Source organism: Oryzias latipes, chromosome 12 (genome assembly GCF_053564925.1).
Source record: "Oryzias latipes strain Hd-rR chromosome 12, Olatipes_Hd-rR_3.1".
Taxonomy (NCBI): Eukaryota; Metazoa; Chordata; class Actinopteri; order Beloniformes; family Adrianichthyidae; genus Oryzias; species Oryzias latipes.
The window spans coordinates 24,147,471-24,170,048 of NC_136248.1; the positions used below are offsets into that span (position 1 = coordinate 24,147,471).

General features: G+C 37.9%; 1 protein-coding gene across 8 annotated transcripts in view; it reads left to right on the plus strand.

The window, feature by feature from the left end:
* Nucleotides 1-22,578, plus strand: part of kcnt1a (potassium sodium-activated channel subfamily T member 1a) — a 32,019-nt gene that overhangs the window by 1,358 nt on the left and 8,083 nt on the right. For 4 of the 8 annotated variants that reach the window (XM_078955494.1, XM_078955493.1, XM_011481581.3 and 1 more), the window contains exons 2-21: nt 746-922; nt 5,487-5,566; nt 5,748-5,895; nt 6,800-6,847; nt 7,087-7,135; nt 7,314-7,373; nt 7,686-7,760; nt 9,851-9,934; nt 10,242-10,336; nt 11,593-11,773; nt 11,854-12,018; nt 12,084-12,220; nt 13,143-13,206; nt 13,287-13,395; nt 15,257-15,365; nt 17,917-18,066; nt 20,275-20,504; nt 20,605-20,821; nt 21,700-21,805; nt 21,944-22,116. In XM_078955494.1, the coding sequence (XP_078811620.1) occupies nt 746-922; nt 5,487-5,566; nt 5,748-5,895; nt 6,800-6,847; nt 7,087-7,135; nt 7,314-7,373; nt 7,686-7,760; nt 9,851-9,934; nt 10,242-10,336; nt 11,593-11,773; nt 11,854-12,018; nt 12,084-12,220; nt 13,143-13,206; nt 13,287-13,395; nt 15,257-15,365; nt 17,917-18,066; nt 20,275-20,504; nt 20,605-20,821; nt 21,700-21,805; nt 21,944-22,116 (2,457 nt within the window). Of the gene's footprint in view, nt 1-683; nt 923-3,042; nt 3,258-5,486; nt 5,567-5,747; nt 5,896-6,799; nt 6,848-7,086; nt 7,136-7,313; nt 7,374-7,685; nt 7,761-9,850; nt 9,935-10,241; nt 10,337-11,592; nt 11,774-11,853; nt 12,019-12,083; nt 12,221-13,142; nt 13,207-13,286; nt 13,396-15,256; nt 15,366-17,916; nt 18,067-20,274; nt 20,505-20,604; nt 20,822-21,699; nt 21,806-21,943; nt 22,117-22,578 lie in introns of those variants that run through there. The other 4 variants (XM_011481583.3, XM_078955495.1, XM_078955496.1 and 1 more) reach the window with 3 other exon arrangements.

The following is a 22,578-nucleotide window of genomic DNA, read 5'->3' on the forward strand; positions in this document are numbered from 1 at the left end:
TAAAATTGCATTTTTGAGAATTTCTTTATTCCAATCGTTGTTAATCAGGAGTAAATGAAAAGAATGACACTTGTAAATGTGACGTAGATGGTACAGTCTGCTCCATTCCGATGCATCTGCTTTCAGACAAAATAGATCCATAGACCCATCTTTGCTTCCCTTGTCTGAGCTGACATCTGGCTCAAAACTGTACAGCTGGATAGCTCAAACATTACTCACCATTTTTGTCACACCGCTTAATGATTATTTGGGGTTGTGAGGAGCTGTAAGCTAGTGGGCGACTCAATAAACAAAGGGATGATGGGAAATGAGTGCTGGCTTACTTGGGGCTGCCCACAACTCGGAGGCAAATTTCTAATGAACTACTGCTGCTCTCCAGAAACGATGCTCTGGTTAAAAACACAAGTTTTTTGATTTTGGGACCACTGGGAACACTTTTACAATAAATCAAGTGATCGGAGTGGAGGTTTAAATGAGTTGGGCAACATAACAGAAATATTCTAAAAGATTTTCACTTGTTGCCTTTTCTCTGTTGGTAGTAATACTTTCTTTTAATCCAAACACGTGCTTTCTTAAACAAAAGTTTATGTCTTAACATGTTTCATCCCATGTTTCCCTTCTGCTTCCCCGTGTTCCTTCACTACCTTCTCTTCTTCTATTTTTCCCTCACTTTAACCCAACAGTTTTTCCTCCTTTTTTTGGTTTCTGCCCCTTTTACTTTTCTGCTCTCCATTCCTCCCCCCAGCTCTCTCCCAGCTCCACTCCAGACCACCACCACCACCACCAGCAGCAGCAGTGGAGTCATCTTGGACATTTCTGCTCTGAAGATGGAGCAGCTGGAGAGTGAGGTGCCTCCGCTGCCACTCCACCTCCGCTTCAGAGACCTGCTGCTCGGGGACCAGAACTTCCCAAACGACGACCGGTAGGCAGAGGAGAAGAAACGTGCTCTTAGACAAGATTTAAGGACTTTAAGCCATTCTGGACTGTTGGAATCTTAAAATTTACTTCTCTGTTGACCGTTTAATCTGGCAAGACTTGTAGATTCGATTAATTACCCAAAAAGATCAGAAAACAGAAGCTAATCTAAACACATTAAGATTTCGGAACTAATACACGAAAAAAGTACCGGTACTCATTACGTCCTTATTTTATCCACTTCCTTTATAAAGTTACAAAAATAAAATAGATGCCATTGAGCAGTCCAATAAATAAATTCAAAATAATGTTATTTATAAATGGCACATTGGCCTACATTGTAAATATAGATCATAAATCTTTGCGTGGATGTCACCTACCTATCAGAAATTTCATATTGCGATACCAAATTAATAAATTTTCATTTATTTACATCACAAACAGCCTTTATATTGAGTATTTCTAGGAACTTTTGGTGTTAGTCAAATTAACACCATTTTTATCTTTTCTTCTATTGTTGATCTAATACTTCTGTCTTTTTTTTAGGAATTCAGTAAATGTTTTTATATCTATAAATATAGAGATTCTGTACGTTTAATATTTTTATTGTGGCAAAGTTGAGTTTTGGCCCCTAATCAAAGAAAGTTAGCTTATAACTCTTTCTACAATGTTTGCGCTTTGGGTTTGGTGCTGTCCGTGGTGCTGAAAACAGGGAAAGCAACATTGTCATCTAATTTCCAAATATATTTAGTAATCTGCTCTTTTTCTTCATTCAAAGTTTGTTGCTGAATTGTTCCACAGTCCGATTTTCTTCAAAGATCAAATGTTTTTTGAGAAACTGTTTTTTCTGAAGACTTTGAGCAGTCACAGTTAACAGGCTTTTGACAAATAGCTCAACATACTTTCTTTTTGTGGCGATTTGGATAATCAAACATACTTTCTGAGGTGCTTGCTGCAGTAGAAAACTTTTTTTTTAAAGAGTTAGCCATTTATAATGTTTGTCATTTCCCTCTTTATTAAACGAATAAAAACAAGCTCAGGCAAAGCTTTTAGTCAGAATTGACCTTTCCCTCAGTTGTCCTTGCAACAATCACTATTTTTCTATTCCTCTATGAGCCTGCCTACGTTTGCAGCTTCTGTTGAGGTGGTGATTATCCCTTTTTTCTGTCCTGCTGTTGCTGTTGAATCTACCTCCTCTTTCCCGCTGACTGAGTATTGATGGAGGCGAACCGGTGCCTGGTGTTATATTTACAGCGGACATTCCCCTGTTGCCACTGAACTTGCAAATGTAATTGGTCAGATCTAAACAGAAGATTGCTCAAGTTTTCCTTCATCAAAAGCAAATGTAGAGGCAAAAATAAATAAATAAAAAGGTCTAGTTTGAGTGCTTGTGATTTTCTCTTTTCACCCTGCAATTTGCAGCCTTTACATTTTTTTTCTACACTAAATGCCATCATTTTCTTGTTTCTAAGTGAGGCATTTATGAGGTAAACGTGGGATTCTGTTATAGCAGAATACTGAGGAGGGAAATATTGCATATTTTCAGGCAGAGGTCGCAGCATGCTGCAAAGAACTCGCAAGGTATCTTGGAAAGCTGCCTTAAGTGGCTGTACCTGTGTGGGCGAGAGGGGTTCAAGTGGAGTGGCCTCTTCCGGCAATTTCAAAAACACTGACTCATGGAAGAGGCCATCTATAAATTAGTGGGCCAGACTTTTCACACTTGGAGCTGACAAAAAGGTGCAAGGGCTCAGGGGGAAAGGTTTGTTTCTTTCCCATTTTCTTTGCTGTCAAGCATCTATTTAGAGGTGAAAACTTTCACCTCGGCTAAACCAATACTCTGCGTCCTTTCTCTTAATCTACCAGCATGTTACTGGAGATGTTTACAGCGTTGTCAGGTGCTGTTGAAGAGGAACCACGCTGCAACAGGATCAGTTAGGGTTATTCCTGTCATGGTATTGTTGCTGTGGCAACAGGCCCTCGCATGAAAGAGAGGGAGAGGGAAAAAATGAATTGCTCATATTTCTAAAAATATTAAAATTCCCCTCAATGAACAATTGTTGCATTGAAGTGTCTCATTTTACTGCTTGGTTTAATCGTCGCCTGTCTGCGTGTTTCTCATCTATCCACAAAAGTTCAAAACTGATCTTCTAATAGTAGTGACATTTTAGAGCTGCATGGAGGCGTGTTTTTCCTGCAAGCTCCGCTGTAGGATTTAGGGTTTGCTGCACAACGCAGCTGCGTTTGCCCTGCAGGATGGATCCCGAGATCATCATTCACACCTGGATCAGTCCGTCTGTGGGGACATGGAGGTCAGAGCCGTTTGGTAGTGACGCCGGGCAGAGGTAGGGCTCTGTAGTGCACCGATCAGGAGAAGGTGACAACGTCCTAAGGTGTTGGGATTGGTAATTGTCATGTCTCAGCGAGAAAATTTTCAGCTGCTGCTTTTCAGAGGAAGAGGGAACAATGTGCTCTGTGCAGTTTAAGCTAAAACAGATCTCCCCGTTTCCTTCATTTATTCAAAATTTAACAGGATAATCTCCTTAATGAAGCTACAAAATATTTCTGATGCAGCACTTGTTGATTCTTGAGTGTGGTGTGATTTATGTGTATCATGAAGAAATCAAGAAATTAGTGTTCAAACCTTTGCTTTCAGACAAACTCTGGTTTGAAAATGTTTGCTCTCAGAACACCATCCCTCTCATGTTGTTAATGAAGACCCCTGAGGGGTGGAGGGGGTGGGGAATCACATTCAGAGCTGCAACTTGATTGCAACTTTTTTTCCCCGCTGCAATTAGTTGCTTAAGACAATCATCATTAGCTGGAACGCATAGGTGGCTCTGCAGCATAAATATAAGTAGACCGGTTTGTCTTGTAATTGTCTGCTAAGCAGTAACTGATTAAGCACTACTACAGCGATCATTATGTGCAGACATACATGAGTGGGTGGAGGTGTTGGTTTGTTTTATGGCAGCAATTCAAGTGTCCTCTTTGAGTTCCCTGTGAGACATTTTTACCTCTTGACTGGAGCTTAAACATCACATGGATCTGAAAAGTGGTTGGAAGGGCTGCACTGTGGTGTAGTGGTTAACACTCTTGCCTATCAGCGAGACTTTTCTGTTTATAGGTAGCATGTTCTATTCCAAAAATATGCCTCCTAGGTTAATTGATGATTCTTAATTGCCCCTAGGTGTGAATGTGAGAGTGGGTGAGGCGCTGCGACGGACTGGCGACCTGACTCGGATGTATCCCACCTTTTCCCAACAGTAGCTGGGATAGGCTCCAGCAACCCCATGACACTGAAAGAGGGTGGATGGATGAAAGAAATTAGAATGTACAGCTAATGTCCAACCATGACAGTTTAGCCTCCCGTTAAAACATGGGCTTCTTCACAGTTTAAAGAATTCCTGTATAGCCTCTCAACCTCTCTAATATTACTTTAATTTTTGGTTTCTTTTTTCTTCTTATCTGCACCCTCTTCTGAGAGCTGAGAAACTTTCAGGATTATGATATCATGAGAGTCAAGCAACACACTGTGCTTTAAATCTGCGGCTTTCCTCTTTTTGCCTTTAAAGTCTTTGTCTGACAACGTTAACCTTTTGATCAAAAGCTGCTTAAGTAAAAACTTTTTTTAAAAATCTCCTCATTCCTTCTCATCAAGAATCAGGAAAGTGTTGTAAAGAATTGATCTGATTTAAGGCTGTGAGGTGTACTTTAAAGGCTGCTGCAGTTCATCATAGCGACAGAAATTATACAGCTATTTATGTAAAAAAAACACAGTTATTCCTTTCAACATTAAAGAATTAAAGATTATTTTAATACATTTCAAAGTAGCTACAATATCATTTCCTTAGATTAAATGCTGACAAAAACATCTGTATTTTTTCTCTCTGTTCAAATTTAAAGAAACTGTGGAAATTCTTGTAGATGAGCAAAAACTTTAAATAGAGGAAATCTTTCATATCTCACAGTTGACTCAAAAAATCTGATATTTTTCAATGTATTTTCTTCACTTTTTTAATGAGAAATTGATTGTTGGGCTGAAAGACGTCCAGTAAACATAAAAGACGTTACAAAATAAAAGACCAACGCATTACTTGAAACAAAGTCATCAATTTAATATAGTCCTATTTCACACCTTTATTACATATAAAAGTACTTCTATTAAAGTGATAATGTTTCTTAAAGAGAATTTTGCAAAACCTAAAAAGTTGTGGATTTAAACTTTTGGAGTAGAATAACAAAAAGGAAAAAAAAGGAAAAGACTAAAATATATATGCAAAGTAGATGTAGGGAAAAACGTTTTTTTTAGAGTCTTGAAGGACATAAATTTTCAGCTTAAAGTGTTGCTCTGTGATAAAAAAAAAACTTCTCTTTGGTGTGTTCGGTTCAGACAGTCTGCTTTGTTGTAATCCCTTCTTTGAGAGCAAAGGAAGATGTAGATAATGACTAACTCTCATCAGGCAGATAATTAGAAAAAGAGCAGCATGAATATTCATGACTGCTGTAACATTTGAGTTTAGAGAAGCATCTGCATGGCTTTGATTTTTCCTCTCCTTTTCTCCAATGTACAGAGTGCAGGTGGAGTTTTATGTGAACGAAAACACCTTCAAAGAGCGTCTGAAGCTTTTCTTCATCAAAAACCAAAGATCAAGTGAGTGGACGGGGGCCGTCTTAGTGAGTCCTTAAAGAGTCCATTAAAGAAAAACACGAGCTAAATATAAATGTTGCTCTAAATGAAGTATTTGTGGAAAACAATGAAGTGACGACTAGTTTACAAACATTGATTTAAGTGTTTCGCAGAGTGGTTCTGATCCATTTCTTTGGTTCTTCAGGCCTTAGGATTCGCGTGTTCAACTTTTGCTTGAAGCTGCTCACCTGCCTGCTGTATATCATCCGAGTGATGACAGACAACCCCGGTCAGGGGACCAGCAGCAGCCACATCGCAGTGCAACAAAACTCAGCAAATGGCAACAATAAATGGTTTGTGTTGTTTCTCCGAACCAGCAAAACCACCTCATAATCTGCATGGGCACACAAACGCGTCTCAGCCAGCAAATACACAAAAAATAGAATAAACATAAGAATGTAAAGGAAAAAATAATGAATACATTTTAAAAGACCCACTCCAATGAAAATCATGTTTTTGGTGTTTTTAACATGTTCTTGTAGCATTTTGTCATCTTGTAGCAGGATGGATGACATATATGAAGAAAATTAAGAATAAACCAGCATTTTTTAAAGTATTTTTTTAAATTCGAATCGCTGTGAATCGAGAAAATGATTTATGAAATGATGCAGTTGGAAAAAGATTGTAGCAGAGACGTACAGTAGGTGCTTCAGTCGGCAGGACACAAGCTCCCTGCTCCACTCCGTCCCTGCATAAACTTGCAGACAAATAGATCCACACACATCTTTGTTTTCCTCATCTGAGTGGGCATCTGGCTCTAAACTCTGCAGCTGGATAACTCAATTAATCAGCTGATTCACTGAGGCGACCTCTGAAGGGATGAACCTAAAGGTAAACAACAACATTTTGGTTGCACCAGTAATCTTAGGTTTGGGTTGTGAGCGGCTGTAGGCCAGTGAGAGAGAGTCTAAACAAAGGGATGATGGGAAATCAGGGGAGGCTTACTCTGCACCAATAGTCCCAGTCACAACTCTGAGGCAAACCCTTGCTGCTCTGCAGAAACTGTGTCCTAATCATCATTAAAAGACCACTAGGAACACTTTTAAATAGATCAAATGATGATCAGAGTTTTTTTTTTTTTTTAGATTTAGTCATAGCAGAATGTTTTGTTATTTAATGGCTGGATGGATGTGGGGTGAACTCAGCTCAAATGCTCAAATCCGCACAAACCTGTCATTTCTTTTCCATGATCCACAGCGTCGACTGCCAGTGGAACGGATCGGTGCAGGACAGAGAAATTAACTGGTGAGCAGCAGCAGGTGTGAGCTGAACGCCGCTCTGATCTGTTCCCAGCTCGTCTTATTACTTTTTTTTTTTCTGGCACGAGTGTTTTTGTTATCAGATGCTGCCAGTTGTCAGCACCTGTTCAAGATGTGTCCAACAGCTTGAATGCACGTCTTTCTCGACCCATCACTCGTTGCATGTGTCGGTTATTAATTGTCAAACACACCAGGGCTGTTGTTTTTGTGCTCTCGCCTTGTCAGGGAGTTGATCTTCTGGGTGGACAGGAAGCTTCCTGTTTGGGCCATTCAAGTGAGTCAATGGAAGAAAATGCCAAAACTAGTAATAATTTATCAGTTGGAGAATGTAAACAATGGATGCTTGATTCTATAGGAGACTAAACACCATTGGGTTTAATTCTCTGAGGATTATTTTTAACATACTGCATCTGTTGGAGGTAATTGGTGACATGTATTTCCTGTTTTTGCAGGTAATTGTGGCCATCATTAGCTTCCTGGAGACTATGTTACTAATGTATCTGAGCTACAAGGTGAGGTGAAACACAAAAGAAAGAAAGGGAACAAAAACACTTCTGATTTCAGCGTGATTAATGCGCTTCATCCACTAACAGTATATGAGACTGACGGGCCATAAATGGTGTAATTAGGCCCAGTCATTTGTCGCAGCTACATTAAAGATGATGGTAATTACAGGATCTAGTTGAGGTGAAGGAGTAAGTGGTTGGGTTGGATGAAGGGGGTGTAGAAAAAAATAGAAAGAATGAACATGCAGTGACTCACTGTTTATTGTGCTCTTAAAGGCAAACCTGTGAAACTAAAGTGGAAAACTTGTGCACTTTCAGGGGAACATTTGGGAGCAGATTTTTCAGGTGTCTTTTCTTCTTGAGATGATCAACACCGTTCCCTTCATCATCACGGTAAGAACTGCTTAAAAAAATTTTTTTCCCTGCCCATCAACAAAACAAGGAGTTATATGGCCCATTTTGGCCTAGTTTGATGTCACCAAGCTCCAGAATTGTCAAAAATGAGGAAATATCTGAGATAAGAAGAGTTGATGGTTCAAAAGGGGCTGCTTCTTGATGTCATCATTACTTGGTAAAATTATATAAAAGCTAATGTTTGGCAGCTTGTTTGGCATTTAAGTTTTGACCAATAAAAGAGAAGAAAAATTTGATAATATATCAACAAAGACAAAATGCTATAGACAAAAAAAACAACACTTTTTGAATCTGCTTAGGCATAGTATCACTTCAATAGTGCAGAAACCAGCATTTTTAGCTTAAACAAGTTTAATTTCTCGGCCAGAAAACATGGAAGGTTGACTTAGTGCTTTATAAATGTGGGCATATTCTATAAGCAAACAGACTTGTCAATTATTTTTGGAGGGTAAACACCAAAAAGTTCTTGTTGAGTACAGTCCAAAACTAATGAACGTTTTTCAGCCTGTTGCTATGAAGAAAAAAAGATTGCTAGTAGAAGGTGAGGAAAGGACAATAAAGACAGAATGATCATTTCAATGGTCATTTTTATTAAACCCAATAACAGAGGCATCTGACTGACCCTTGAAGGACCTTAAAAGCCTCCCATATTTCCATAAACTCCAGCATTTTTGGGTAATTGATAAATTATGGGGTAAACTTGTAATTGCATTTTGACAAACAAATTTGTCAAAATGTGAAAATGCTGTCAGCAAAGTGGCTAAAGTGGCTGTTTGCTGCATTTTTTGCAGGCTGTTGATATAAAAGCAAATATTTTATGATAGTTTTGACTCACATTTCCACATCTTTAATTAGAAAAATTAAAAAAGCAAAAAAAAAACAACAACTATTAATGCTTATTGTTTTTTGTCTTTGGCTGATAGCTCTACTTTTTACCTGGAAGTTCTTTTGGTTAAGTGTTTTATTTCAAAAATTCTGTGTTAAATAAAAGTGGTGAGTCAGACTCAGAAGAGCAAAGTGAGTGATTGACATTTAAAAAAAAGGATAATCTGCACTGCTGTTCTTTAAGGTGTTATGTGAAATTTCCTGCACATCTTGATCATTTTCAAATGATTCATCCTGACAAGTGTGATGCCTGCAGGCACAGAGGCGGAAAAAAATGCAGTTTATACCCATGATAAAATTATACATTTAATGAAGATATCATAAAACGACATCATAGAATTACACTTCTGGTGGGCTATTAACAAAGTCAGCACACTATAAATTTAAATGTTGTTTTATCTAGTAAACCTTAATACCAGATGCATGTCTTGTATATAGTAAGTAGTTCACTGTACACTGTATGTTTGAAATCTAAGAAATTACTCGCCCTTTATGTGTTTTGTAATTAAGAAATCACACGTTAAAAAAATAAGCAAATATTCAAGTCAATGATTAAATTGAAATGTTTGCAGTTCAACTGAATTCTCCACTCAGATTGAGTCAACATTTTAGGAAGATTTCATGAAGAAAAAAAGCATTTCTTGAATTTCATACAAAACTAAATCCAACTTTGGACGGTTGTGTCCGACACATTTAAAATCACTGATAGAAAAGCAAAAAAAAAAAAAACCTGTCTTTTAAAGGGTGGCTCAGTAAAAACTCATAATTGTGGAGGTGCTGGGAGTACATCTTCTCATTGATACAAACCAGCTGAGGAGGTTTGGACAAATAATGTTGGATGAATGGATGGTTGAATAGATGAATGGAAGCGTTTCTAATAATTGTAGTAAAAAAATGATGATTCACTTTAAGAGGTTTGAGAGCATCTCTTGGATTGATGGGAATTTTATTTTGTTATTTTTTATGTTTTTTTTTAATTGTTGATTTATTTTATTGACAGATTGGTTTCTAAAAGCTTGCAGTGTATTAGCCAGCATAGGAACAGTTAGTACTTAGAGTGGAAGTGCTGGAAGCATTAAAATGGACAATTATTAATAAATAATTAGAACAACAATGTACACTTCCTTCTAATGAGTCTTTTTTTCCGCCGTACAAACTAATAAAAATGATTCATCTGTCTCTAGATCTTCTGGCCTTCAATTAGAAACATCTTCATTCCCGTGTTTCTCAACTGCTGGCTCGCTAAATGTGCTTTGGAAAACATGATTGTGAGTGCAAACCTTATTATTGGACTTGTTAATGCCCTGTTTTTAATCATACTTTTTATTAACTGTGTGTAGGCGAGATTTTTATTGCTGTGTTTCACTCTGCAGGGTTTATAAAAACCTGAGTGCTTCATTCATCTGAAGCTTTTCCATCCTAATTGCACACTTACAAATGATGCAGAGTTTTAGTGTTTCAGGCTGTAAAGTTGCAGAGTTCATGTTTTATTAGTCTCAGATGCAGGTTTAATATTTGAAAGGCCACAGCTTTTGGTTACTTTCTCGATGAAGTGAGTTTTTTATTGTTGTGCAGAATGATGTCCACAGAGCAATCCAGAGAACCAACTCCGCCATGTTCAACCAGGTCCTGATCCTCATCTGCACCCTGCTCTGCCTCGTCTTCACCGGGTGAGACAGACGCTACATGGATTTTAAAGCAACACTATAGAGTAGAAATAATTACAGAGACAATATTTGATTTAGTCAGTAATAACATGGTATTTGTCTGCATTTAAACCAGAAATTTCCTAATATATCTGTTAATACTAATACATGTATTATGTAGTATAATGGATTTAAATAAGTATAGCGTATTTGTGTATGGAGATCTCTTGGGCAAACAGATTAGTCATTAGGAGGCTTGAAATGAGCTTTTGCCCTTTAATAGTTGGTTTACTCATAATCATAAATATCCTAGATGCTTTATGAGCAATAAAGAAGTTATTAGAAAATATTTTTTTTACCTTTTTTAGGACCTAAAACTATTGAGTTTAGGGAAAAAAAAGTTACCTTTGATTAATGAAAAAGAAAATGTATCAAATCCTAGTAGCTATCCATAAATTGCTATAAAATTATTACTTTTTCAAAACTTTTACTCTAAATTTAACCACACTTAATGTTTAAAAGTAGTACTTTTGAATTAAAAGTAGAATATGACTCTGCAGAAGAAAAACAAAATAAGAAATTAAAAACAAATTGAAGAAGCAAAAAGTAAATATAATGGCAAAATATTACCAAGACACAGCTAAAGCTTCACAGAACAACACAGAGGAAAGTTAACATGGTTTGAAGGAATAGCTTTTTGTCTGAAAGTGTCCAAACCTAACCTAATAGGTTACTGTAAATGTGCAAAGCGACTTACTAAACTTAATGTACTGGATCTAAATTACTTGTCAATAACTGTTTAAAGGGTCTCTATCATGCAAAGTCAACTTTTTCAGCTTTTAAGTGTATTATAATGTTCATTCCTCACAAAATACAACCCCAAAGCGGTATTATGCTCCGTTCACGCATTTCTAAGTATTCCTCTAAAACCCTGCTCTCTGAGCACCAGCCCCTCCCAACCCACAGAAACGACTGGATTCTCACATTGTGATGTCCATAAGTAAGAACAGCCCCTTCTAGGAAGAATTTGCGCTGGCACCACTGCCCCCAGCCTAACACAAACACCCACTTTCTCTGTGGAGCTAGTGATGATTGGCAAAAATGCTTTCCTTTTATATGAACAATATCCCCATTCCTTTTGCAAAAGTTCGGATGTTGTTTTTGTTTTCGTGGGCGAAAAGGAGACTCGCTGCCGAGGCCGACTTTTGGTTGACGTCATGAAATCCGCTGCGTCTTCTTAAAAAATCCTGACAGGTCTCCTTTAATCTCATTTCATGCAGCACATGTGGGATTCAGCACCTGGAGAGGGCAGGCAAAAACCTCTCCCTCTTCAACTCCTTCTACTTCTGCATCGTCACCTTCTCCACTGTGGGGTTTGGAGACGTCACTCCACGCATTTGGCCGTCTCAGCTGCTGGTGGTCATAATGATCTGTGTGGCTCTGGTGGTTCTACCACTGCAGGTAAGATGATGTTTTTTGCCTCCAACATTACCATTTCTCACTTGTGGCTCATAGTTTATTTCAGCTTATGTCTGTGTCAGTTTGAGGAGTTGATTTACTTGTGGATGGAGAGGCAGAAGTCTGGAGGGAACTATAGTCGCCACAGAGCTCAAACAGAAAAACACGTCGTGTTGTGTGTCAGCTCACTCAAAATAGACCTGCTGATGGACTTTCTCAATGAGTTCTATGCTCATCCCAGACTACAGGTACCCACACATTTTTAAAAGAATTACTCAAAAAGTTCTGGCATAACTTCCGCTTAATCTTCAAGGATTACTATGTGGTGATCCTGTGCCCAAGTGAGATGGACGTGCAAGTGCGAAGGGTGCTGCAGATTCCCCTGTGGTCTCAGAGGGTCATCTATCTGCAGGGATCGGTCCTCAAAGACCAGGATCTGATGAGAGCCAAGTAAGCAGAAGATGCTTCGTGAAGCCTTTTAGTGTTTAAGCAGTGGGCTGGTTTACCAAAGGGGTAGTTCTGCATCTTAACACATCAAAATATACTTAAACAACAAAATTCAGATTTGATAGATTTTAGAATAAGGTGGTTAATATTATAATTGATCCAAAACAAAGTCAAATTATGAATATAGAGACATGAGATGTTCCTAATAAACGAATAAAACACCTTAATTTCAAAATTAGAACTTGATAGAAGAGGGTTAGGAGTATGTAAAGTATAAATGATTAATCTTTTGATCTTTTTTCATCAAATTTGTTGAATGAAATGTTCGCCTCTGATCTCATTAAACCTTTGCCTGAAATCTACTGTAGCTGAACATAAAAATGACACTATCAAGCTTCAATCAACAGCAAATTTCAATGACGCTTTGCGTTTTTTCCATGGCATAATGGCCAGTTTGTGTCTTTTCTCATCACTCACACTCTGCAAGCAACTGAATACCGCTTTAAGCGGTAATGCAGACTGGAGCTGTCAATATCTGTGTAACAGATCTTTGTGTTTTTTCAAAAGAAATGCTTTGAATCAAAAGAAGAAGAAAAAAAAAGAAATTACTCTTTACCTCGGCTGTGTTTTGAATTGAACAGTTAAAGGTAAAGGACTGTGGCACGCTTGTTTCCTACATCTGGCAGTGTTTCAAATCCTCCCACGCTTGCTTTGGATTCTGCCCTCCTCTGGCTTTGTTAATATCATGAAAACACACTTTCACAATCTCGGATGTTCTGCTCACATGTTATTTCAGCCTTTTTAGAGCTTTGCATAATTGCAGGAAAAACTTAAAATGTGTAATAAATAATATTGGGTTCTCGTCCGTTTTTCACTGTTTGTGGAGATTTTCACTTGTCTGATGCTGTCATTCTGTCGCATGCAGGATGGACGACGCAGAGGCTTGTTTCATTCTGAGCAGCCGGAACGAGGTGGACCGCATGGCTGCGGTAAGACACGCAGTGATTCAGAATTGAAGGCACTCATTAGTTGAACCATATAGATATATTTTACTTTCTTTCTCTCCCAGGACCATCAGACCATTTTGAGAGCTTGGGCAGTGAAGGACTTTGCACCAAACTGCCCTCTTTATGTGCAAATACTCAAACCTGAGAATAAGTTCCATGTTAAATTTGCAGGTAAACTCTCTTACGCTGTTTGATATTGATCATCATGGGGTAAAAATGCTTTTTTCAATAAACTGATAAAATGTTTTCATTTATAATTTATAATAACTGTTTTGTATCATTTTTTAACTTCACGTTTTTACTTCACTGATGCTTGTTTTGTGTACTTTAAAAAAATTGTATACAAAAAAAAAGAATAATCAAGCAGCCAAAAATATTTAAATAATTGACAATTTTAATGTTATTTCCATTATAGCATATTTATCATATTAGAACATTTATGGAAAACAAGGAAAACCTGTTTTCCATAAACAGCAATACATTTTTTTAAAATTGGCATTAAAACAGTAAATTCAAAATAATTTAGGCAGTTATTCTGCAGGAGTAATAATAATAAACTCTTTAAAAGCTAATAATTCAAACTCTCAATTAAACTTATTAAATATGGAAACTCCCACACTCATGCAATAACTTAAGTTACACTTTTTTTTCTTTAAATTGCTGCTAAAACTTCTGGTCAAAGACAAAAGGTTTTCACATTAAACACGCTTTAAGACTCAAATATAAAAGACTTAAAGATATTTTACTAAGTAGTTGTTTAAAATAATTGAAGACCCAGTAATATCTTAGGCTTTTAAAATTTTTGGTTTTTAAATTATGATTTATACAATTTTTAGACAAAATCCCAAAACCTGTGTTGTTTTTCTGGGACATAGTTTCAGCGAACCGGCAGAAGTTTATCAGAAACTCACCTCTGAGTTGTTGGCGGGACCATGCTAACGGTCAGCCGCAATCCCACACCCCACTATTCCTTGTTGCTGAGAGCTCTCTGTTTACACTCACTCTACTAGTTTACAGCCACTCACACTCTCAACCTAACATTATCTGTGCAACAAAAATGGCGAGCAATATCAGAGCTATGCAGCCGTACAGTTTTGAACCCGATGCCAGATCAAATGAGGAAAATAAAGACGTACATGGGTCTATTTGTCTGCAAGTGGATGGATGCATCAGAATGAAGAGGAGCAGGGAGCATGTGGCCTACTCAATGTTTTTCTGCATCAAAAAAAAGCTCTTTTTCAAGCAACATTTTTTATCTACTCCTGATTAATAACAGTTTGAATAAAGAAATACCGGTTGTCAGAAATGAATTTTTAAGCTTAATCTCTTAACATTTGTCCTTCAATATGGCAAAAATGGAACCAGGACATCTTAAAAACTCCAAAACTACAATTTTTATTGGAGTGGGAGCCCAACTTTGAACATCATCATTAAATGAATTCAATGAGATCAAAATGGCAAGACTTGTGAATGTTGTTTGAAGCAGTTCTTGTAAATTCTATTAAATTCTTCAAAAAGACCCACTTTTCTTGACCAGGGAAGCCGGTGTTGCTCAGTTTCTTCCTTTCTCCGAAAATAACCTAAAGCTGTTCTTTTCCTTTTCAAACGAGCCCAAGGACTCAGAATATTTGATTTAATTGATGTATTTGGCAATGCTTGCAGTATAGTTTGCTATAAAAGAACTAATTACTGCTTTCATTGCGTCTCCTCTGATTTATAGCCAGTGACCAATCTTGGTTTATTGTTGTCAAGCTTTACAAAATCACAATGAAATGTTTCACTTCAACTAGAAATGGATTTCTGCAGTCTGCGAAGCATTTTTCAACTATTTTTAAAAATGCACCTATTGTTATGCTCTTTAGACGTGTTATGTGTTGTTGTTGTTTTTTTGGCAAGTTTTGCATGCTGGTTAAGCATAATGGCTTTTTGTAGGTAGTCCATTTTTGTAGGCTTAATTTATTAAAAAAATATTTATGGGAATAATTTTGAGTAGATGTACTTCTGTCATTTTTATAAGTTTCTTTCCTTTCAGATCATGTTGTGTGTGAGGAGGAGTTCAAATATGCCATGCTGGCTCTTAATTGTGTGTGCCCTGCTACTTCCACCCTGGTGACGCTCCTCGTGCACACTTCCCGTGGACGGTCAGTTGTTACCTAGTTACCTCCTCATAAAATATATTCATTTTTTCTCTCAGTGTGACTGAAAAGTTCATTTTTTATTTTTTTATTTTACACGTTATTATGTGCGGACTGTAGCCAGAATAGACGGAAATGGAAGAATGGAAGAATTGAGAAAGAAAGCAAAGGCAGAAGTCTACATTCCTTGAGCTTCTCAGTAGGAAGTGAAGCAAGTGCATGAAAAGAGAGGAGGCGGCATTCAGAATTGATTTCTCTTTAAGGCCTGTGTTTTCTGTGGAACAGTTTGAAAAGCTTTCTGACAGAAAATGATTTCTTGTGGCATTTAAACAATAATTTTTTTCAAACTGTTGTTAGTAGCAGAAAGCACTTTAGAAAGAATTGTTCGGCTTCTGTGCCTGTGGGAAGTTATCTCAATATTTCTACAAAGATGATTCTTCAGCTTTGTCCCTTTACATTAATCTAAATGTACTTTTCTTTCATGTAACAGCGTTCACAACCAGCACAGCCCCTCAAGTTAGTTCAGAAATCATTTTGAAGCTTTTAATAACTCAACTGACTGAACTCAGTCTACAGCAATTTCACTGTTAACTTGACTCAACTTGATTCTACTCTCCTTTACTCGACACGACTCTACTTGACTCAACTCATCTTAACTCAGCTGTTCTGTACTTTACTGAACACAACTGAACTGAAATGAACTGAACTCAGCTTAAATTAACTTGACTCATCTTGACTTAATGGAACTCAATTCAGCTCTACTGTACTGTACTGTACTCCACTCTACACTACTCTACTCAAGCTAACTACTCTTTTGAACTTCACTGAACTTAACTCTATTCAACTTCTTTCATCTTGACTCTTTAACAGAACTCAACTTAACTCTTAAGCGCTCTGCATTGACTGAACCCAACTTAACAGAACTTAACTGAAGTCAACTTAAGTTAACTCGACTCAACTAGACTCGACTTGACTTAATGGGCGGCCATGGTGCAGCGGTCGAGCAGTCGACCCATGATCGTAGGATTGCAGGTTCGATTCCCGCCTTGCACGCCCATGAGTCGATGTGTCCTTGGGCAAGACACTGAACCCCACCTTGCCTCTGGTGGGAGGTTGGCGCCAGTGTTCGGCAGCGGAGTCGCCACCAGTGTGTGGATGTGTGTGTGAATGTGTGTGTGCATGGGTGAATGGGTCTGTGACTGTAAAGCGCTTTGGGCCTTGTAGGTAGAAAAGCGCTATATAAGTATACGCCATTTAATGAAACTTAATTCGGCTTTAGTCTACTGTACTCTACTCAAACTAACTACTCTTCTATATTGAACTGAATGGACTATAACTCTATTTATCTTATTTCAAATTGACTAATTTTGACTATTTCACTGAACTCAACTCACCTTAGCTCTACTCTTCTCTACTCTACTCTACTAAACCAGACTGAACTCAATTCAACTTAAACTCGACTCAACTTAACTTAATGGAATTCTACTCTGCTCTACTCTACTCTGCTCTACTCTGCTCTACTCTACTCTGACTTAATGGAACTCAATTCAACCTAATGGAACTCCATTAAGCTCAGCTCTACTTAACTCAGCCTAAGGTTTTTTTTAAAATGATTTTTGAGCCAACTTTGGGGGGTTGTGCTGGTTGTGAGTGCTGGTACTGTAGGTGGGGAAGCATTTTTTAAAAGCGCATTCAGACAAACAAGGAAAGTTGTAGCACACAAATAATTTGCAGGAAAAAGGCCATATAAAGCTCTGATGCTTACATAACATGTCAATAAATTTAATGCTATGGCTGGGTGAGTGTAAAACAAAACCGATACATACAGAACATTACAAAACCATCATTGAGGAAATGGTGAGACTTAGAAAAAATAAAAAAAACTTTAATTTTTAACTACCTAAGCCTAACAGTTCTTTTTAAAATAGCTTCTATTCACAACTGCTTGGAAAAATGATCTTTTAAATGTTTAGTTTGCATTCCTTTGTCTCTTTAGAATCCATATTTGTGTGTCCAATCCTGAGACCCTCTAAACCTACAGGGACCACAAGATGTTAACATGTCAGTTCTGGGCACTGCTGAACCGTCTAATCTCTATTCTCTGACTCGTCAAGTCTTAGCTGTTCAAACAGCTCGTTATTATTTTTGATTCATTGGCTTTTTCATCTATATAAATGCATGAGCATCTTAGAGTAGATGGCTATAATTTACAAGGAGGCCTTGAGTAATTTATCATGAAGAAAGGATTCTGATTTCTACATTGAAGTTTCGAAGGCAAAGCAAAATCCAATATATGAGATGATTTATGTAAACGGTATCTAATGCTATGAAACTACCGTCTATTCAACTCTGTCAAAGTGATAGAGTATTTATGATACAAACAAAAACACAAAGCTAGATGGATCAATGTGACTGCTCTTTTCGAAAGACTGTCCTTGAGGTTTTATTATTTTGCTTGATTGGGAGCCTTTCTGAAAGGTGTTAATCAAGAATGCATGCGCATATGCATATAAATGGACTTCAATGATGGGCTTGTATTTTCTCTGAATGGGTGCAGAGAAGGACAACAGTCTCCAGAACACTGGCAGAGGATGTATGGATGTTGCTCTGGCAACGAGGTCTACCACATTCGCCTGTGCGACAGCAAGTTCTTCGGAGAGTATAATGGAAAAAGCTTTACATACGCCTCCTTCCATGCTCACAAAAAGTAAGTGGACTTGAAGCATTTTATTTTTACATGTTCAACAATTTAACATGTTTGAGTAGTTGTTGCCAGTGCCCCCTTCAAGTAAAACTATATAATTATTGTTATTATTTGGCAAGTAAAATTTTAAGTAGGGCCGCAGGAAATGAGGAAATCTCTCAATTTGCTATATTAACGTGATAACAATATAACATGCAATACATAAACAAATAGCAAAACAACAAAATATATCATTTCCATTTCACTGCAACAGTTGAATTTAAATAAGAGACAACATACCTTAAATTATACTCCAAATGACACTCTTCTGCATAGGAGGTGAGCATCTAACATAAAAGTGCTCCATCCGACTGGTCAAATGCATAAAGGGATTTATGTGACTTATTAAATCCTTCAAGCTGCCATAAGATTGTTTTAACACATTTAAGGAATGCATTTGTTGCAATTTTCTCAATCTTTTGCGATATGTGTATTGCACAGCTTGATATTGCAATAAGGATAAATGTGCAATTTATTGTGCAGGCCTAATCTTAAGCAAGCATCAACATTTTCTCTTAAAAAAGACGTTTATTTGGCAAAGATTTAGCCCCAGGAACGGGATCCATGGCCACAAGTGTTGCTGCTAATCAAATGTTCTGGTTTTTATTTATCGTAAGAATAGCATAGAATAGGATGTAGCCAAAGTTATGTTCCACTTGTTGTATCTAGGCAGGATGGTGCAAATATCGCAGGTACAAAAAAAAACCTAGAACATTCAAAAGAAAAACAAACAAACAAACACAGCAAATGACACCATACATGAGGAGAAATTAGTTCCAAAAAGAAACTAAATGTTGACAATGTCACATTTATTATCCACCCCGTACCTGCTTTGTATAACCTACATATCACCTGTGTCCGGTGATTCCAGACTCTCATGGACTGAATACACTTGATCCATGTAATCTACAGCTGGCTGGACAGATATTGCAACATGTTGAGGGCCTTATGGATGTTGAAGTTCAATACTATGACGTGGTTTGACAGTAGATTTTTAATGTGGAATCACCCTAATGAACCTGACCCCCAAACTAATGATGTTCACACCTCCACTAGATCTGAGGTGTGCCTACAGCTTTAAAAACTGCAAACCTGGAAAATGCCATCAATACATTTGTGTTTTCCCAAATTGACTTCAGGTTTTTATTTCCCTCTTAAAGTAAATCAAGACCAATAGTTACCCTGTTCCCAGTGGCAGAGCTACAACATTTTAAATAGGGGGGCAGGAGGGGCAGAAGACTTTGGAAGGGTGGCAAATGAGAACACCAAAGTGGAAGGCCATTATAAGTAAAAGGATCAAAAATACATAAAATACATGTAAAAGATACCTAATTTGACTTCTGCGTATCTCCTTTCCACACGTTTATTGTTCTTAGTTTCTGTCAAATAGAAACTATTTTAAACAACTGACTATAGATATCAGCAAGTGAATAAATTTGTCCATTGTTGATTTTAGAAATATGTTTGAAATAAAAATTACAATGAAATAAAAAAAAATTAACTATACATCATGGCACTGTCCGAAGAGATTGAGTGGGTTTTGTTTTGAAGGGGTTTTTGAAGTACGACTTTTCAGTTCAAAAAGTACACAAAATTCATCTGAACAAACCACAAGACTTCTGGAACGAATAAAGGGAAGTCATTTTGCCAAAATGTCCAAAGGCAGATTTGCAAGAAAATCAAACTGTTAAGTGAGGTGATTCAGTGTTGAGCACAGGGGTGGAAGTATACTGATTTGTGCTTGATTTGCATCAACAGTATTGAGTGAACTCCAAATCTGTCCAAAACCTCCAAGTTAAATAAAGATTTGGTCTTAGAAGTGAGGAAATATTGTAAGCACATCATTCTGTCTATTTCAGAATAACTGGGATATAATTAATTTAGAATTTTGAAAAGATAAATTCAATGATCAGACCTCGGTGCAAATAAGCCTAATTAATAAGTGCCCAGAAATATTACCTAGCTAAACAATTTTTTAACAGAAGAAAATCAAGTCATCTGCAGCAGCCAGGAAGACCTCTGATAGCACATACAACAATGTAATCTAAAATTACAATAGCTTAACATGAAAACCTTAATCAAAGCCAAGCTATTCTTTAACATATTGTAATACAGAGGAGCATTCATTTTTCTCTCTCCACACAATAACTCAATTGTAATTGTAATTTTCAGGTACGGTGTTTGCCTTATCGGAATAAAGAGGGAGGAGAACAAAAGCATTCTGCTTAATCCTGGACCGCATCACATCATGGCATCCACAGACACCTGTTACTACATCAACATCACCAAGGAGGAGAACTCCGCCTTCATCTTTAACCAGGAGGAGAGGAAGGGACGCCCCGCTGGGGGAATCTACGATGGGCCCTCACAGCTGCCTGTGCACAGCATCATTGCCAGCATGGGTAAAACTGATTACACCGAATCCTGAACATCTACTAGTTGGAACAAATTTGACTTGACTGAAGGTATCTAGGCTCTATAACCGAGTGAATGTGCTTACAGGTACGGTTGCAATAGATCTCCAGAACACAAGTCCACCAAACATCTCGGGGGGTAAATTGGTCCCGCCTACTGTGAATGGAACAGGCATTCGTCGTCCGAGTATTGCCCCAGTCCAGGAAATTGCTGATGCCAACTCTATCCTTGCATGTGATCTTCTGGGTGACCAATCAGAAGACGATTCTGTCTTCACAGATGAAAAAGGTCGTTCGCCCACAGAGTAAGCACTTTTTGAAAACTCTTTTTGCCATGTTCCTCTTGGGTTTGACAGTCAGTGCGGTTAATCTGGTTTACAGATATGACTTCAAATAAAGAAACTCTGGGAGTTAAAAACCCACTTCAATGAAAATTGTGTTTTTAACATGTTTTTGTCACATTTTTCTCTGATGGAGGACATATATGAAGCAAATCAAGCTCAAAATTGACTTTTCTGAATATTTCTTTATTCAAATTGTTATGAATCAAGAGCTGATGAAAAAAATAAAAACGTTTAAAAAAAGAGTTTATTTGTAAAGTAGAAAAAATACTCTGAGCAAGCCAAAAGCTTTGCACCAACGGTGTCACCCACAATTTCTAATTAAATGTTGCCGCTCTGCAGAAATTATGTCCTAGAACACAAGAACACAGGTTTTTTGATTTGGGCTAAAACAGCAAATTCATAAATAAAAGGCCGCTTTTAAAAAAGATCAGAAGATGATCTGAGTGAGTCTTTTAAAGCGGAAATTTGTGTTGAGGGAGTCCACAAAATCTGAGCAGGGTGGACCGAGAAGCGGGTAGGAACCTTTTTTTTGGGCACACCAGGTCACCACAACTTTTCCATTGTTGCTCACAGCAACTAGAAGCATGGTCCTCATGCTCTCCGTCCCCTGGCACTTATTATCCGATGGTATAGAGAACATCCATCTAACAGCAGCCAAATGGTACACATTTGTTATTAGCAGCAGTAATTTGTGGTTAATAAGCATAAACATTTTTCTTCAATGTTTTTTTTCTGCACTTCAACCAGAAAGGTGTTAAATTTTAAAGGAAAAAGAAAAAGTCATCACACTGCATTTTTTAATCAAATGTGTCCTTTCTGCTTCCTGGAATGCTTTTCAGGTATGTTAAAGGTTATCCTCTGAACTCGCCATATATCGGGAGCTCGCCCACTTTGTGCCATCTGTTGGCTGAAAAAGCCCCGTTTTGCTGCCTACGACTGGATCAGGTGGGCAGTTGCTTTTCCTTCAACTTAGTCACTCAATTACAAACCCGCCTCAATCGTTCCCTTTTTCTGACCTCCGCTGCACAAAACGATACATCAAATGCCTGTGTGTTGTTGTTTTTCTTCTTTTTTTGTGTGCAGGGGTGCAGGCACAACAGTTTTGTGGATGCCAAAGCGTACGGATTTAAGAACAAACTCATCATTGTGTCAGCCGAGACCGCGGGGAACGGTCTCTATAACTTCATCGTGCCTCTCAGAGCTTATTACAGACCCAGGAGAGAGCTCAACCCCATTGTGTTGCTGCTGGATAACCCGTGAGTTTGTCTTTGCGCACATCCAGTAACGCATTGTTCCCTTCCTGTCCTGTCACTCCGTCCTTCACTGTGTCACGCTGGGAAGTATTATGTATGTTAAAAGCTAAGCACTTATGACAAGGCTGTGGAGGTGGGATGCCATTTATAGTCCTGATGTTAAATTACTGCAAATGCTCACAGCAACTGGGTGCTTTTAGTGACAAAGAAGAAAAAAGTCGGCTCTCTGAACCTCCAGACGGTCACCATGGTAACCCGTTTTGCCTTGAGTCTGAATGATATATATGTTGATACAAGGGGAGAAAATTATTTCCTTGGGAGACCGTCATGCAAGCTTTCATCAATGACCCCAATATGTCCCTTTTTCAACCCCCACATGCAACTTCCAGGACTCTCGCAGACGCACAAGAACAAAAAAAGAGCCCAACCTCTTCCTCCATGCAGCTCCTTGTTTTGTCGCACACA